Raw genomic sequence first — 16,751 nt, forward strand, 5'->3', positions numbered from 1 at the left:
CTCTCGCGGCAGGAAGGCCAGACTGCCTCGCCTCTGCCGCCGCCCACAGGCCCTGGGAAGGGCCCGGGCAGTCTGGGCCTGAGGCCCGCAGCCTTGGAGCCTGACCCTCAGACCCCACCCCTTGCCAGCCTGGCTGGGGTCCAGGCCTCCCCAGGGACCAGCCAGCCCTCCAGGCACGTAGGCCAGGACAACGCGGGTAGACGCCAACCAGCCGGGGAAGCTGCCACCTGCCTGCGAGCGACCCTGACTCGGGAGAGGTAATGCCGTCGGTGCCCCCAGCTGGCCAGTGTGCACGTGCAGGGAGCCAGCTGTCCTGCCGATGTGGCCACAGGGGACCGAGAGAGTGTCTGGACCCCTGGGCAGGGGAGGTGGCCCAGAACCCAAGGCCCTGAGGCAGACAGCCAAGCCCCGCAGCAAGTCGGACAGGCAGGAGCCGCCCAGAGCCCCGCCGGCCTGCTGGTCCTGGAGCGCCCCCTGCTGCCCGGGGCTAGCCCCGCAGCGCGGCAGTGGCGGGGTCTCCCTGCAGGCACAGGTGTCTGGACTGAGGGTCCGGACTCAGTGGCTTCACTGGGCCCTGAGGCTGAGACGAGGGGTGGCTGGGGCCCCGCCTGCGGGGCCTAGGGTGACATTAGGGCCCACGGCCGGGCACGGGCCACTTTCTGTCCACACTGATCCCCACGGTCTTGCTGGGCAAGGGGGTCCTCAGCTCAGAACAGGGTGGGCGTGTGGAGGATGGTGAGCCTGGGGCGCCCACGCCGGCGGGGGTGGCACTGAGCGGGGGTTCCTGGGGGCAGAGCCGTCCTGGCCCACCAGCCACTGGACGGTGTCAGAGAACAAAGACCCTGAACAGGACTCGCGGCTTCAAAGGCAGCCTTTATTGTGCAGGGAACAGTGTCCCCAGGGTCTGTGCTGGCCCCACCTGGGGCCTGGGAGGCGAAGCAGGAAGCTGGCCTGGCAGCCTAAGGGCGGCCAGGGGGAGGTGGCCGTGGGGCTGGGCCCCTCAAGGCAGGCTGGGCAAGTCCAGCCCCCGGTGACCTGGGGCCTTCAGGGGACCCCAGGGCAGCCCCAACCTGGGGACCGGGAACACCGTCGCCCTCCTGGGGCCCCCCTCAGCCCAGGAGGGACAGGGGCCCCTCTCCTGGTCCCAGACTCGCAGCCCTCACTCGGCCAGCGCTCCAGCCCGCCGAGGAACAGAGGGAGGGCCAGGGTGTGGAGACAGCAGAGGGGTTCGGGGAGGGCAAGCGCTGGATGGAAGGAGGGCGTCGGCCTGGGGTGGCACGACAGGGAGGGCTGGTCTGCGCCTCGCCCAGTGCTGAGCCGTGGGAGCAGCGTTTGTGGGGCTGCCAGCGGGCAGGGCACGGTGGGCGCTCAGGCTGGGCTGACCCTGGTTCTCAGGGGCCCCCCAGAAGCTGCCCCTCCCTCAGAGAGACTCCCCCCAGTGCCCGCAGGGGCTGTGGTGGCAGAGGGCAGCCACCAGCCCTACTGCCTGTCTGGAAGCACGACGGCGGAAGCCAGGAGCGCGTGGGGAGCTGCTGGGAGGGGGCAGGTGTGCAGGCCAGGCCCCGGGCAAGCTGGCTTGGGATGGGGCTCCCTGCCACCTGTGGGCACTGGGGGCGTCTCGGGCCTGCTCCCCCTTCTTGGGGGGCCCGAGGCAGCGAGTAGCACGCCGTGGCCCATACAGTCCTGCCAGGAAGGGCGCCCATGGTCCCGGCTCCGTGGCCCAGAGGGGCGGGAAGGGCACGCGGTCACGGAGCGTGGCGTGGGCCGGGTGCCAGCAGGTGCCACATCCTCTGCAGACACACCGTGAGGGTGCCCAAGGCTCCGTCGGGCCTCAGGCCCCAGAGCTCAGCCCCGCTGGGGGTGGACCTGGGTCTCGCCAGAGCCCGGGACCCGGCGCCCTGATGGGGGACCCGGCGCCCTGATGGTGGCCCCGGGGAAGAGCAGCACTGGCGTGTCTGTGCACAGGTGTGCAACGCGGGTGTGCAGGCCCTGCAGGCCTCTCCCGGCCGGCCCCCCTCCCCCACCAGGCCGCCGGGGACAGGCTGGGAAAGTGAGGCTGAGGGGGAGAGCAGGACACCCCGGAGAAGGGGCAGGGCGCGCGGCGGGGATGGGCCGCCCTGGGCCCCGGGGGAGGCAGGCCACCTCCCCTGGCCGCTCCGGCGCCGCGTGGAGCCTGGTGGCCAGTTGTGTGCCCTGCTCGGGCAAGCGCCCACAGAAGACCCTGCTGATGCTAACCTGAGCGGGTGCAGCTGAGGGCCCAGCCTCCGCGGCTGCCCCCCGTGTTCTCCTCCCCAGACGTGCTCGGCCACTCGCCCGCCCCCGGCTCAGCAGCCTCTCCTCTTCAGGCAGGCCTGACCATCCACCTCGTGCCCTGCAGGGCCATCAGCCTCTCCTCTGTGAAGGGAGCGCCGGGGCGGGGGCCTGCAGGCTGGCCTCCCGTCCACCTCCCGGGGAAGCGTCCCAGCCAGACTTCTGTGTCTAGAACACAGCACATGCGGCCCGGGCGCTCCCCACAGCTGCCAGCTCCTCCCCGACCCGGAGGCTCCCAGGCTCCAGCCCAGCGAAGCACCTGCTCCCTGTGCGGGGCGGGGCCCCCTGACCTCGAGGCCCCTCTAAGAGCCTCTGCGGGAGCCCAGGGGCTTCCTGTGACAGTGGGCGTGTCACCGTTCCCCAGCTGACAACCGGGTGCCTGTGGAGCCTGGAGGCCCAGCACCCCCACCTAAGCTCGCTCCGCCAGGGCCAGACAGAGCCGCACACCACACGCTCAGTGAGCTTCGGCTCCAGCAGCCATCTCTGTTTCACCAGCCAGCCTTCCACTCCAGCCCGCCAGGCGCCCGGCCGAGGGGCACAGCGAGGGCCTCGACATCCCCCGGTGAGCAGCGATGCCCTCTGGGCTGGATGCCACGAGGCCTGCCCACCGGGGTGGGGGCTGAGCCCCCGGGGGCAGGCTGCTACGGCTCTGCCACTGTGAGGTGCGGGCGGCTGACGCTGGCCTGGAGGAACGGAAGCCTCTGTGGGCCCCTTCTGGACAGCCCCCGCGCAGCCATGCCCAAGGCCAGGGCAAGGGCTCTGGGCCTTCCAGCAGCAAGGCTGGCCCAGGAGTTCCGAGTGTTGCCAACGGAGGGCCTCTGCCGGCCACGCCGCCAAGGACAGGGACCCAGGTGCAGCTTGGGAGGGAGGCGGCCGGACAGCTGCGTGTGCGCCTGGCGAGAGGTGCCGCCACCCTGTGGGGCCAGGCAGACTGTGGGCTCCTCGGTGCACGTCTGTGGGGTCCCCGGGCCCGGGCAAGCGGGGAGGGCCTGGCTGAGCGTCAGCTGGACGCCAAGTGCTTCTCTCAGGCGTGGCAAAGAGGCGAGGGGCGCAGGCTCCCGGCCCCGGGCAGAGCAGTGTCCAGACCCCGCTGGGCCTCCGCGAGCCTGGACACGTGGCTGGGCCTCCCTGGGCCTCAGTTTCTCTCCATAGGACGCGGCAGAGCCACGAGCAAGGGTTCCTGGGCCACGAGACCCAGCTCTGCCGAGAAACAGACACACTCCTCACGCTGCTCAGATCAGGATCCCGACAGCGAGGGCCACGAGGTCACGGGCGGCTGTGCACGAGGGCCGCCAGGCAGCGGGGCACCCGTCTCCTCACCGAGGCTCGCTGCTCACGGGGGCTCACCGAAGGCCGCCAGACCCTTGGGAGCCAGCGGCAGGACCACCCGCGGACGTGCCGGATGTGAGACCGCCTCAGTAACCGTCGTCGTCATCCCCGTCACAGCCGTAATCTGCAGAGCACGAGGCAGTAACCATGGGGGATGAGGCCCGCTGCTCCCTGCCGCCCCAGAAGCGGTGCCCCCAAAGTGCCCCCACGGCCCCACCACCAGCCCCACGGCCCTGCCCCCACCGACGGCCCTCAGGAGCGCGGCAGGATGGGACCTTTCTCAGCTGGCCAGGTGGCCCGGAGGCCCACCCCCAACCCCCGTGCACGGCAAGCAGGGCCCAGTCAGCTCCTTCCACAACACCCACACGGCTGACCAACAACGCCGGCGAGAGCCCGCGCCCCCCCGACACACACCGTTGGCGCCCATCATCCGCAGGGCGCTGACGCAGGGCTCCCCGTCCTCCTCCTCCGCGTCCTCCTCCTCCGCGTCCTCGTCCGCGTGGTACGACACAGGCCCGCTCTCCACCACGACCGCCGCAGGCCTGACACGCTCGGTCTCCAGGGAGCGGGCGCTGGGGAGTGAGGCCTGCAGGCGAGGCGAGGGGCTGGGCAGGTGCGGGCAGGCTCCGGGCGAGGGCCGCCCCGCTGCTGGGCCTCGGCTCCCAGGGCCCGGCCCCTCTGCCTGGGTGGGCGCGCCCTCTGGACACCTTGTGGGCACCCTCTTCCCCGAGGACCCCAGTCCCGGCCCCGCCCCGCCCCCCGCCGACGCACCTCTCCCAGAGCCACCTTCTTCGCCGGCTGCGTCGATGCCAACGGCCTCAACCTGGAACAGCGCACAGTGAGGCCGCCTCAGCGCAGGCCGCGCCTCCGCCCAGGAGGACTTGGCCTGGAGAGGCCTGCCTCTGACCGCACCTGGCGGCATGTGGAGGCCAGGGACACTGGTCCTGTCCCCAGGGGCCCAAGTGCTGGCCCCTAACCCCTGGAGCATCCCACAGCCGCCTCCTACCCCCAGGCCTGGCTGCCCTCCACCCACCCTGAGCCTGCGGGCTGGGCAGGTCGCTGGACAGGCGGGCTGCCCTCTCGGCCTGCTCATGTCCACGCAGGGCACAGCGGGGAGCAGCTGAGACCCTCGGGCCGCAGCCACCGCCGTTCTGCCTGCACTGTGCTGGACACACCCACAATGGAGCCCGAAAGAGCCTCCAGCGGTGGACACCCGATAGTGGGGGTCTCTGGCCAGGCCGCGGGCAGCCTGCCCTATCAGCAGCAGGGGCTCAGGGCTCTCACGGGGGCCCTGGCTCCCCGTGGTCCTGGCCAGCAGCCTGGAGGAGTAGGCGGCAGGTGAAGGTACGGCTCTGCCCAGGCTGAGTCAGTCCCTCCCACAGGACAGCTCTCCGAGGAAACGGTGTGTGGGGCTGGGGCAACAGCGACCCCAGGACAAGCAGAGCAGCCCGGAGTCCCGGAGCCAAGAGGCGGGGGCCAGGAGCATACTGCTTGGCAAGGGCCGCCCCACAGGCAGGGCACGCCAGCGGAGTGGGAGGAAAGCCAAAAGGGCAGGTCTGTGTCTCAGGCACCCTCTCGACGCGCCCCACAGCGATTCCCACGCTGCCCCCGGGCGGCCAGGCTTCTGAGCAGAGCCCGCAAGCACCGGGGACACAGAGCGGGGGTGGGGTCCGCCCCACAGAGCCCAGCACTGCCCGCCTCCCAGGAGCGGCCAGGCGGGGGCATGCCGACCTGTCTTGGGCCTAACAGGAGCCCAGGGGGCGGGCACACAGAGCTGCCCGGACCTGTCCATGCAGGGCGGCCCACTGGCCCCGAGGAGGGCCCCACAGCCCCGCTGGCCCCGTCAGTGGTCTCCTCTCCGAGGCTGAGGCGGTGCGGGGTCTTCCAGGAGCCCTTGGGTGGGGAACAGGCCTGGCCCCCTCCCCGTTTCTTCAGTCAGGATCGTGTCTGATGCCGTGGGCCCTGTCTGAGGCTGGAGCCCCACTCAGCTCCCCACCAGGGCGGCAGGAGCTCCGGACACGGACGCTGGTTTCTGGCACGCGGGCGGTGAGCGACCCCAGCCTGCCCCCCAGGCCCATCTGGCACAGTACCTCTTGCCCACGCTAGTCGAGGGGTCAGGCCGGCTTCTCCTGGAGGGCGTCTTCCGTCGGGACAGCCTCCGGGCGCTGGCCCGCTCCGGGGGCCGGGTGGCCTCCCCCTGGGGGTCCATGTCCTCCCCGGGCGGGGGGCCGTGCTCCCGGGGCGGGGGGCCATCCTCCCCGGGCGGGCCGCCTGCGTCCAGGCCCCGCAGCACGCTGTAGTTGATCTTGCTGGAGATCTTCTTCTGCTCCAGCATCTTCTCAATGGCCTCCCCGGCCGTGCTGGCCTGGATCGGCTCCCGGCGCTTGCAGGACTTCTTGGGCTTGAGGGAAACACAGAAGTTATGCTTCCTGTGGGCCTTGGTTCTGTGAACCGGCCAGGTGCTAGTCAGGACGCAGGGGGCACCAGGCGGACTCCTGGGAAGGAGACTCACGCCGTCAGGGCTGGCTGGGGCCTCTCATCTTCCCCGGAGAGATGGGCCCCTGGGCGGCCGGCACTGCCCTCTGCCAACGGCCCACCGAGCAGCCCCCAGCCGTCCTGCGCCTCAAGCGGGACTGCCCAGCACAGGGCGGCTGTCTGCAGGGGGCGAGGGGCTGACAGCACAGCCCTGAGGCGAGGCGTGCCGGCCCCTGGGGGGGAGGGGGAGGGGCGGGGCGGGGCGGGGGCGGGGCGGGGAGGGGGGGGGGCGGGGGCGTCGGTCACCTTGTGCTCCTTGTAGGTACCCAGCTCCCTCTCCTTCGCGATTCTCGCTTCCTTCTCTGAAAGACCAGGGAGCGGGGTCAGCGAGGCCCGCGTCCCGGGGAGCCTGGGCGGGCACAGGCGGCCACTCACCCTTCTGCTCCCGCAGGTACTCAGCGTTCTCCCGCATCCAGAGCTCAGCCTTCACGCGGGCTTCTGCCTCATTCAGGATGTACTGGGGAAGAGCGCAAGGGCACTCAGAGGGCACGCCCCAAGCTCAGCCACAGGCGTGCCTGCTCCTTGCACGCCAGTCAGGAAGCAGGCCTCCAACCCAAGAAGGAAGGTGTGTGGAGTCCGGGCTGAAGGCTCGCCACACCCCGCCCTCCCCAGGCCAGCCTGGGGGCTGCACCCTCCCCAGCAGCTCGCAGCCCCCAGGCACAGAAGCCAGGCCAGCCAGACCGCAGGCTCCGTGGTCCCATGACGGCCGCGCCGCCAGCTGAGGAACCGCAGGCCCGCAGCCTGCGGGCGGGCGCTGCCGGGCAGCCTGCGGGCGGGCACTGCCGGGCAGTGGGCTCAGAGCCACCGGCACAGCAGGCCCGGGGCCCGGGGTGTGGGGGTACAGCCCCAGTCCATGGTCCGCCCCCCAGGGGTGCGGCCCCGCCCCGGAGGCCCCGCGAGCAGGCAGCACCTACCCGGTCGATCTCGAGGTCGTCGATGCCGCTCAGGTCCAGCTCCCCGTCCCCGCAGGCGTCCTCTGGAGGGAAGCACAGGCTGGAGTCAGGCTCAACCTCCCGTGAAAAGGCGCACAGCTCACTGGGGCCGGCTCGGGGCCTGGGGCAGGGCCAGGGTGGCTCCAAGCCACGCCCCCCGCACTGCTCCCAGGGGCTCGTGGAGGAAGCAACTCTGACCTGGAGGAGACCCTGTCCTCACACTCCTTACGGAGGAGCTTCTCAACAATGCTCCGGGGAGGGGGCCCCAGGCAGCCTCCACGACCATGCTGAGGGCCCCCCAGACCTGCGGGCCGGCGCCCTCCCGCCCCGGCTGGGCCAGTGGTGCCCTCCGTGTGGCCCAGAAACGGGGGCACCTCCTGTTCGCTGCCTGCCCCATCACCGCCTGCAGCAGGGGCCCTGCTCTCAGCTCCAGCCAGGACGGCCTCGCTCTGCCCCTGGGCCCCCGTGCGAGCCCTCTGCCCGGTGCCCTCACACAGCAGCCCCGGGGGGGTGCGGCCTGCTCGTGCCCAGCAGGTGGGCCAGGTCTGTGTCAGGCCCCCGTCCACTCCCAGGGCAGGGGCACCCACAGGGCACAGCGGGGGCATCGAGCAGCGTCCCGCTCACAAAGTCTCCTCACACAGAGGCCGAGCCCTCGGTGCCCAGGGAGGAGATGAGGCCACGCTCGCATGAGACGCGAGGGAACCGGACCTGCCTTCCTCGTGGGGAGGGCCCTGCGTGCACCGGAGCCCAGCAAGCAGTGCCCGTCTGTCCAGCGGAGAGGCTGCCTTCGGCCGACACCTCCCCACCAGGCCGACGCAGGGGACAGGCCGGGGTGCCAGTCTGCCCCTGTGGCCCCCGTGACAGGCGGCTTTGGCTTTCTGCGCTGAGGGGCAGGAAGGAGACTGGCCACAGCCAACCACACCGAGGGCTTGGGCCTGTGCGGGAGGGCTGCGGAGACACGGCAAGTGCTCCGGGCACCCAGCTGTCGGCACAGCCCCTCCCGAGCCCGCCCTCACACAAGGCTGCCCCTCAGCAGCTCCCACGGCGGGGGCGGGGGCACGACGACCCGAATGGGAATGCCCCTGCCCGCCCCCAACCCCCGGCACTCACTGGACTCGTGGCTTGGGGAGGCGATGCACTCTCGGATGGAGTCCGAGATGCCCAGGCTGGCCGCTGTGGGCAGGGGCCCGAGCAGGGACTCCAGCGCCGGGGGCCTCCTGCCCTCCTCGGGGCCCCCCGCCGCCTCCGAGCCGCCAGGGACGCCGCCTCCGAGCAGCTCCCGGTAGAAGTCCTTGTTCAGGTGGCTGGCCGCAGCCTCCAGCTCCTCATCCTCAGTGTCCTCCTCCCCAAACAAGCTGGACGTGGAGTCCTCGACGGGACCTAGGGCACAAGCACACACGCCCCGTCAGGCCAGCAGGAGGCCGGAGCGCCGCCCGGGGAAAAGCGCTTCCACGGGCCGCACACATTCCCAGCGGCGGGCCTGGCCCCAGGGAGCCCACACCACGCACGGGACGCGAGCGCCGCGACGCGAGCGCCGACTCAGAACAGGCCAGACGCGGGCGAGCCTAAAAGCTGCGAGCGCACGCTCCCGAGAGAAGACGGGAGGCGGGAGGAGATGCTGACTCCAGCATCCATGAACCCGGTTTCATCAAAGACGAGAACTCTGCTTTCAAAGACACTGTTTCGGAAGCCAAAAAGACAAGCTTCAGACGCATCGCAAATCACATGTTTGACAAGGACCTGCCTCTGGGATGTGTAAACAACTCTGAAAACAGCCCCGTCACAGCCGGGTGAACCATGTGAGCAGAGCCCAGCAGAGGCATCGCAGGCGGGCACAGGCACGCCGCCCACCACGACAGGCGCCCGCAGCCACGGCCAGAGCGCCAGGGCGGGACCACGCGCCTGGGGCTGCCGCGTCGGGAAGCAGTTTCTGAACCACCCAACCACGTCTCCCCGACCCAGCAACGCTGCTCCCCCACACTCACTCTCGAGAAAAGGAAGCAAAGACTGGCACGAATGTTCACAGTGGTTTACACGCAACAGTCCAAGACTGCAAATAACCCAGGCCCTCTGACTGTGTGGATCACAACAAACTGTGGAAAGAGTCTCTTAAAGAGATGGGAATACCAGACCACCTGACCTGCTTCCTGAGAAACCTGTATGCAGGTCAGGAAGCAACAGCTATAACTGGACATGGAACAACAGACTGATTCCAAAGAGGAAGAGAAGTACGTCAAGGCTGTATATTGTCACGCTGCTTATTTAGCTTATATGCAGAGGACATCAGGAGAAACGCTGGGGTGGAAGAAGCACAAGCTGGAATCAAGATTGCTGGGAGAAACAGCAATAACCTCAGATATGCAGATGACACCACCCTTCTGGCAGAAAGTGAAGAGGAGCTAAAAAGCCTCTTGATGAAAGTGAAAGAGGAGAGTGAAAAAGTTGGTTTAAAGCTCAACACACAGAAAACTTAAGATCATGGCATCTGGTCCCATCACTTCATGGCAAACAGATAGGGAAACAGTGTCAGACTTTATTTTTGGGGCTCCAGAATCACTGCAGATGATGACTGCAGCCATGAAATTAAAAGACGTTTGCTTCTTGGAAGGAAAGTTATGATCAACCTAGACAACATATTAAAAAGCAAAGACATTAGTTTGCCAACAGAGGTCTGCCTAGTCAAGGCTATGGTTTCTCCAGGAGTCACGTGTGGATGTGAGAGTTGGATCATAAAGAAAGCTGAGAGCTGAAGAATGGATGCTTTTGAACTGTGGTATTGGAGAAGCTTGAGAGTCCTTTGGACTCAAAGGAGATCCAACCAGTCCATCCTAAAAGAAATCAGTCCTGAATGTTCATTGGAAGGACTGATGCTGAAGCTGAAACTCCAATACTCTGGCCCCTTGTTGCAAAGAACCAACTCATTTGAAAAGACCCTGATGCTGGGAAAGATTGAAGGCAGGAGGAGAAGGGGACGACAGAGGATGAGGTGGTTGGATGGCATCACCGACTCAGTGGACATGAGTCTGGGTAGGCTCGGGAGTGGTTGGTGAGGGACAGGGAGGCCTGGCGTGCTGTAATCCATGGGGTTGTAAAGAGTCGGACAGGACTGAGCACCTGAACTGACTGACTGACTTCCACTCAGGACTGGACACTCGGGATCCCTGCTCCAGAGAGGACTGACAGGTGGCGCACCGCTCAGAGTAGCAACACTGAGTGAAAGGCCAGGGGAGAAACGGTCCCTCTCACAGAGAATTCTAGACACAGCTGACTTCCAGCCGCAGGGGGCAGCTGCCTGCCGGCCGGGGCGCCCGCGCGGACCCTCGCCTGGAAGCCCGCGCTGTCACCGCCGGTGTCGTCAGCAGCCCGCGGGGGCCGGCAGAGCTGGGACACTGGCCGCCCGCGCGGCCCGCTGCGGGTCCCCAGAGCTCAGGGCCCACACACGCGCAGCGCGGCCTCCGGAGGGACAGACTCGACGGCGTGTGCGGCCCTTCCTCCCCTGCGCCCCCAGCACCTGGCCTCCTCCTCCTTGCTGCGGAGCTGCAGCCCCCCCCAGGCCGGCCGGCCTGCGACAGGGCAGGGCCACTTGGAGACCAGGGGTCAGAGGAACGAGTCCACACCAAGGAAGGCGGGCCAGGAGCGAGGGTGGGGTGGGACATGGAGACAATCCCAGTACCAGCGGTGGGCGCGAAGAAGGACGTGTCCCCGACGCTCTGGTCAGGAGCAGCCGTGAGAAGCTGGACTTGGGGCAGACCGGCGGTCCCTCAACAGCACCCGGTAGGCGCGGGCAGGGACAGCGAGCCTAGCCCTGTGGCTGGGCAGCTGCAACAGGTGCTGGCCCAGAATCAGAGACCTCAAGAGACCACGTGAAGAACACCGGGGACAGAAGACACGCTCCCCGAGGCCCAAGGAGCACCTTGCAAGAGGCGTGTGAGCAGACACGGGGGAGCCAGGTCCTTGTGGGGAGAGAGGTCCAGGCTGGGCCGGAGAGCAGAGCCCCGCTGTGTCCAGAGGGGGACATGAGCAGGGTGGGCGGCGAGGCAGGCTGCCAGGGCAGAGACCACCAGGCGTGCACTTAGGCCCACAGGGGGCATCCGGCACCAAAACCCAGCCAGCCTCAGCCGAGACCACTTCTGCCTGTGGGAGGGTCACACAGCTGACAGTGTGGGTGGGGGGAGAGCCCGGTGGACATGGAGCCCCGCCCTGGTAGATGGAGCCCTGGGGGCCTGTTCCCCACACACCACGGGCATCTCCAAGCAATAGACCTGTGGCCACAGCACGGTGGCGCCAAGGAGGGACAGCGCCAGCAAAGCGCCAGGCACCAGGCGGCACGATGTAGGCCCCCCACCCCCGACCGCTGGAGGAAAGCGGCAGGGCGGCAGCCGCAGGTCAGGACACGGGGAGACGCGGCGGAGTCCAGAACCGAGGGCGAACGTCGCCGGCAGAGCGCGGAGGTCGCAGGGTGCACGAATCAGCCAAGAGCTGCTTCAGTGGGCAATCGGTAGCGCGGCCAGAAAACGAGGACGAAACACTCGAGACGTGAACGGACAGCACAGAAAACTGCCAGAGAGACAGCACCGTCGGAGGCGCCCAAGGCGCGGCGCGCACGGGGGACAGGGCGGCTCGGGGCACGGAGGCTGGCTGCGGGGCACGTGGGCCAGCGTGGCCCCGGGCGCGGGGCGGCCGGCAGTAGGAGGAGCCGGCACAGGCGGGCTGAGGGGCCGCTGCAGACGTGGCTGGACTCACCGTCCTTCGTCAGGCTGGCGAGCGCCCCCTTGGCCTTGGGCCGGCTATTTTCTAGCTCAATCTCAATGGCATCCTGGTAGGTGGTTATTTCACCTGAAGCAGTAAGTTAAAAGCAAAGAGCGATCGTGAGCTCCATCCTGTGAGGCCCTGCAGCCTCTGTCCAGGGAACAGGCAGTTACCTTCCACGTCCTCCAGCTGTTTCGACAGGACTTGTTCAAGCTGGAAGGGAAGGGCGTGAGCATTTAGTGACGGGGAGACCAGGCAGTGGGCACCGCAGGCCTCTCGGCCCCGGGCAGGGCCCCACCCCAACAGGAGGGACGCGGCTTCAGGCCAGACATACGCTGGGCCCTGCGGGAAGGAGGCTTCCCTGAGAAACAGTGCTGGAGCACTTGGGCGGCCTGGGGAGACCCCACGGACAGATGAGCGGACCTGGGGCCCAGGAGGGACTCTGCCCGGCGCAGCCCATCCCGCCACCACCCCCCGCTGGGTTCAGCGCCCCATCTGCCTCTCCCGGGGCTGTGCACGGACGCACACCCCCGTCAGTCTTCGGAAGGAAGCCGCTGTCTTAAAGGAAGAACAGGGAATGGTGAGGGCAGAGGCCACGTGCGGGGCCCACCTGCTTCAGCCGCAGCTTCCTCTGCCCAGCCGTGTAGGACGGGGGGTCGCACTCCTCCTCCAAGTCAATCTTCATAAACTCGTCCACGGTCAGCTGACTGGTGGGCGTGTCTTCAAACTCCGTGAGCCTGAAGCACATGGAAGAGAGGGAATCTGGCACCCCCGAGCAGCGTATTAACCAGCACCCAGTTAGTGAAACATCCCTTGGGGGTCATGGGGCCCCAGCCCAGCACCCGCACACACGCAGCTGTGCAGACCGGGCCCAGGCCTGCCCAGCAGCCTCTCGGTCCTACTGGACTGTGAAGGCTGGCTTCCCTGGGAGCCAAGGGCAGGGCCCCCAGGGAGACCCCGGGAAGGAGGCCCCCAGTCCCAGGCCGTCACCGCAACAGGGCTCCTGCGTGGCAGGGAGCCCAACCAGGGTCAATTCTTGCCCATTTCCCACGTCCCGCACGATCTTCCAAGTGTTTAATAGGAAAATCTATAAAGAGACTAGAGATCAAATAAGCAAACCAAACTCCCTCCACTTTGAAAGCTACCGTAGAACACGATCTCAGCTGAAGCACAGCCATCAGGGGCTCCCAACTCGGGGTAAGTGGGCTGCAGTGACGGGAGTGCCAGCGACTTGCTCACCCCAGGCTGAGTGGCGCTCCGGCCAGAGCTGCCGCGATGACCCTGGGAACTCGCGGCCCAAGCAGCAGCTCCCTGGCCACTCCAGGAGGGACAGCGGCCGCCTCCGTGGGTCACGCTGGCTGCGCCAGCCAGGGGACGGGCACGGCTGCTCTCAGCACCGATTCCTGACCTGTGAGTCAGGGCGACCTCACAAGCCACTGGCCCCCGCAACCCCAGGTGGAAGAAAGGGGCCGCCACACGGACAGAGACGCTGCAGAGGGGGGCTGCCGGGACCCCAGGCGGGATCAGGGCCACCCACCTCTTGCGCAGAGTGGACTCGCACACCTTGACCACGCTGATGACCTCCTTGACGGTTCTCCGGAAATCATGCATCCTGGCTGCGACCAGAAGTGCTGGGAAGAAACACAGGGAATTCAGAAAGGGGACAACCCAGCAACACCAGGAGCACCCCTGGGCAGACGGCCGTGACCTGCCGCAGGGGCTCTGAGAGCCAGGGCGACGCCAAGTGCTCTCCTCCTGCGGGAGGCGCTGCAGGCTGGCGACCGTGAGGACCCCGAGGAGGCTCGCTGCGCAGCAGGCCCGTGACCATGAGGACCCCGAGGAGGCTCGCTGCGCTGCAGGCCCGCGATTGTGAGAACACCTAGGAGGCTCGCTGCGCTGCAGGCCTGCGACTGTGAGGACCCCGAGGAGGCTTGCTGCGCTGCGACCATGAGGACCCCAAGGGGGCTCGCTGCGCCACAGGCCCGCGACCGTGAGGACCCCGAGGAGGCTTGCTGCGCTGCAGGAGATTACACAACAGTTTCAAACCAGAGGAGTTGCTGCATCAGAGTCTCCTTTCTAAAACGTAAAAATTAAAATGCACTTTTTGAGAACTTTGTGTAACCTCTCAAAGCAAACGTGTGTGCTCTGAGCTGACTCGCATGGGAACGTCGAGGAGAGACAGAGGCGGCCCCGGTGAGCTGCACACGGTGCCCACAACCGGCTGCCCCGAGCAAAGGGCTTCAGGCTTGGAGCTGGATGTGCCCGAGCAACACTGATCCTGGGAGGGATCCTGGGAGGATGGGAGGGAAAGTGAGGGCCGGCAGGGGCTCCAGGTCCCGGCGTGTCAGGAACAGCAGGAGGGTTGTCTGTGGGCACCTGACAGCCGGAGGGGCGCCCAGACCACAGTCCTGAGGGGAACAGGGAGCGGCCCGGAAGGGAGTAGGCGCTACAGCAGTGACTCGGCACAGCTGCACCTCCAGTCGGGCCTTGGGTCAAGGCTGGGAAGCCTGGAGTCCCCTTGGATTGATGGTCCTGCCTGCTCCCCAAGGCCGAGGAGGCCGACAGGGAGCAGGCAGAGTCCTTGAGGGCTGGGTCAGGACCAGGCAGGGGTAGCTGGGAGGCAGCTCTGGGGAGAACCCACCCGCAGCAGCCCGGCCTGCTGAAGGGTGAGCATAGGCCGCGCTCACACAGGGCCGTAGGGCCCAGCCAGCCCAACCCTGCACGCCCATCCCCGCCCCGCACCGCCGCCCCACATGCCCACACCTGCCCCGCAGAGCCCCGAGGGCCGGCGCGCCCATCGCCGCCCTGCACACCTGCCCTGCCCCACAAGCCCGCACCTGCCCGCACCTGCCCCCGCACCCGCCATGCAGAACCCCGAGGGCTCGCACGCCCACACCTGCCCAGCACCTGCCCCGCACCTGCCCACACCTGCCCCACAGAGTCCCGAGGGCAGGCGCGCCCATCCCCGCCCTGCACGTCCGCACCCGCCCCGCACCCACCCCACACCTGCCCGCACCTGCCCCGCACCTGCCCGCACCTGCCCCGCAGAGCCCCGAGGGCCGGCGGCCCGTGTGCATCCAGTCTCTCTTCATCCTCTGCAGCAGCCTCAGGGCCGTCATGGACACCTCGTGGTTCTTCTCGCCGAACTCCAGCAGGTGGGCAAAGCGTGGGATGTACAGGCAGGGGTCTGCGGAAGACACGCACCTCAGCGCGGCCCTGGGGAGATGCACCCCTCTGCCCTCCAGCTGGGGCCTCCTGGAGCCTGCTCCTCAGGCCTCTACCATGCCCCAAGGAGCACAGCTTTGCTTGATGGTTGTGTCCAAAGGCGGGAGACGTTCTTTTAAGAGGTGCACACACACACTTGCAGACAAGAAGGCACAAAGTCTAAGCTGCTGTTCCACGAGAGCAAATGCAGAAAACGAGTGTGCAAGAACCTGCTCAGCCTCCCTGGAAATCCGCGAAATGCCCACAAAGCAGCCCACGGGTGTGTGTGCTTCTGCCGGGGCCTGAGCAGGGCGCACACAGGCCTGGCCCCACCTCACGTGAGGAGAATGTCTCCCCCTCGCTAAGGGAGGCCAGCCTGGCTGGGCGGGATGGCAGCCACCCGCACGCACACCCTCTCTGTGTTTACCAGCACTGCCCGCCACTGCTCTGGGCTCCAAGGGTCATAGAGCGGACAGAAGCAGCTGAGCAATCAACCCGGCTAGCTGTCAGGCCTGCCACAGATAATGCGGAAAGCATCCGGGGTTCTGTGATGGAGTCCTGGGCCGAGACCTCCTTTGGACACAGCCATCGGCAAGGCTGTGCTCCTCGGGGACATGGTGGAGGCCTGAGGAGCAGGCTCCGGGAGGGAGGCCCAGCAGAGAAGGGGCCGGTCGGCTCCCCTCACGCGTCCGACAGCAGCGCAAGCAGCAGCAGCAGAGACCCCGGCCCTGGCCAGCACCCAGCACTGTCCTCCTGGGCTCGGCTGCGCCTGTGAGGCCTTGGGGGCGGCTCTGGCCCCTGGCAGCCCCGAGATCCTACAGGCAGCTCTTCCATCCTGTCAGCCTTGGCTCGCGGAAAGGACCAGGGAAGGTTTCTGAGACCACAGACTGGCCGCAGACTGAGGAAGCAGCCCGGGTCCCCCAAGGCCTATGGGAACCAGGCAGGCCCGCTCTGCTCGGTTGGCCAAGACCCAACGGCCAAGGGGCAGCTGAGTGTGCAAACAAGCGGGGGAGCCGCGGGGGGCGAGGCGGAGCCCCTCAGGGGCGCTCTCCTGTATACACGCCGCCCGCACGCTCGCTGGACACCCCGGGGCTGGGAGGCGCTGGCCGCAAGACGAGGAAGGGAGCCCGGCCAAGGGCCAGCAGCCGCCACACGACCCTCGCTGTCCTCAGCGGACCCTAGCAGCGCCCCATCTCCTCCTCCTGTCTGCCCGGTGAGGCTCCTCTCCACTGCCTGCAGAACCCGCCCACGGCCGGCCGCCACAGCACGCCTGTCCTCTGCCACTCCCGAGGACACTTGCTTTGCTGATGAGAGAGCTGACTGGTTTAGGCTGATAGCAGGCAGCTACGACCACATAACCCTTTCCAAAGACACTGTGGGACCAGCATGGCAGTCACGGGTCTAGGCAGTCTGGAGCTTCACCCCCTTCCACTGTGGGCTTGTTGGTCTGGAGTTTTGGGGGTGATTTGATTATGGGGAAAAAACACAGATCTTAAAAGTATGACTACTAACATTTGTAGGTATTTTCCAATAAAACAAAACACATCAGAAATGAGGGTTAAATTACATGCATATTAAAAGATCTTATCTTGATTTGAGTGTGACTTTGACACAGATTAGTTTCTAAAATAGAAAACCCTAAGCCTAAAAGTACTGGGAAAAATTTCAAGACAAATATGCCAGCAGTCTAGG

General features: G+C 67.1%; 1 protein-coding gene across 4 annotated transcripts in view; it reads right to left on the reverse strand.

The window, feature by feature from the left end:
• Positions 1-853: 853 nt before the first annotated feature.
• Positions 854-16,751, reverse strand: part of BRF1 (BRF1 RNA polymerase III transcription initiation factor subunit) — a 56,753-nt gene continuing 40,855 nt past the window's right edge. For all 4 annotated transcript variants that reach the window (XM_027957480.2, XM_027957479.2, XM_027957481.3 and 1 more), the window contains 13 exons: positions 14,893-15,042; positions 13,393-13,486; positions 12,466-12,592; positions 12,029-12,068; positions 11,850-11,942; positions 8,217-8,486; positions 7,089-7,150; positions 6,550-6,631; positions 6,421-6,476; positions 5,730-6,040; positions 4,411-4,462; positions 4,054-4,225; positions 854-3,763 (listed from right to left, as the gene is read on the reverse strand). In XM_027957480.2, coding sequence (XP_027813281.2) covers positions 3,726-3,763; positions 4,054-4,225; positions 4,411-4,462; positions 5,730-6,040; positions 6,421-6,476; positions 6,550-6,631; positions 7,089-7,150; positions 8,217-8,486; positions 11,850-11,942; positions 12,029-12,068; positions 12,466-12,592; positions 13,393-13,486; positions 14,893-15,042 — 1,547 coding nt within the window. In that variant the 3' untranslated portion in view covers positions 854-3,725. The remainder of the gene's footprint in view (positions 3,764-4,053; positions 4,226-4,410; positions 4,463-5,729; positions 6,041-6,420; positions 6,477-6,549; positions 6,632-7,088; positions 7,151-8,216; positions 8,487-11,849; positions 11,943-12,028; positions 12,069-12,465; positions 12,593-13,392; positions 13,487-14,892; positions 15,043-16,751) is intronic.

This window comes from Ovis aries, chromosome 18 (genome assembly GCF_016772045.2).
Source record: "Ovis aries strain OAR_USU_Benz2616 breed Rambouillet chromosome 18, ARS-UI_Ramb_v3.0, whole genome shotgun sequence".
Classification (NCBI taxonomy): domain Eukaryota; kingdom Metazoa; phylum Chordata; class Mammalia; order Artiodactyla; family Bovidae; genus Ovis; species Ovis aries.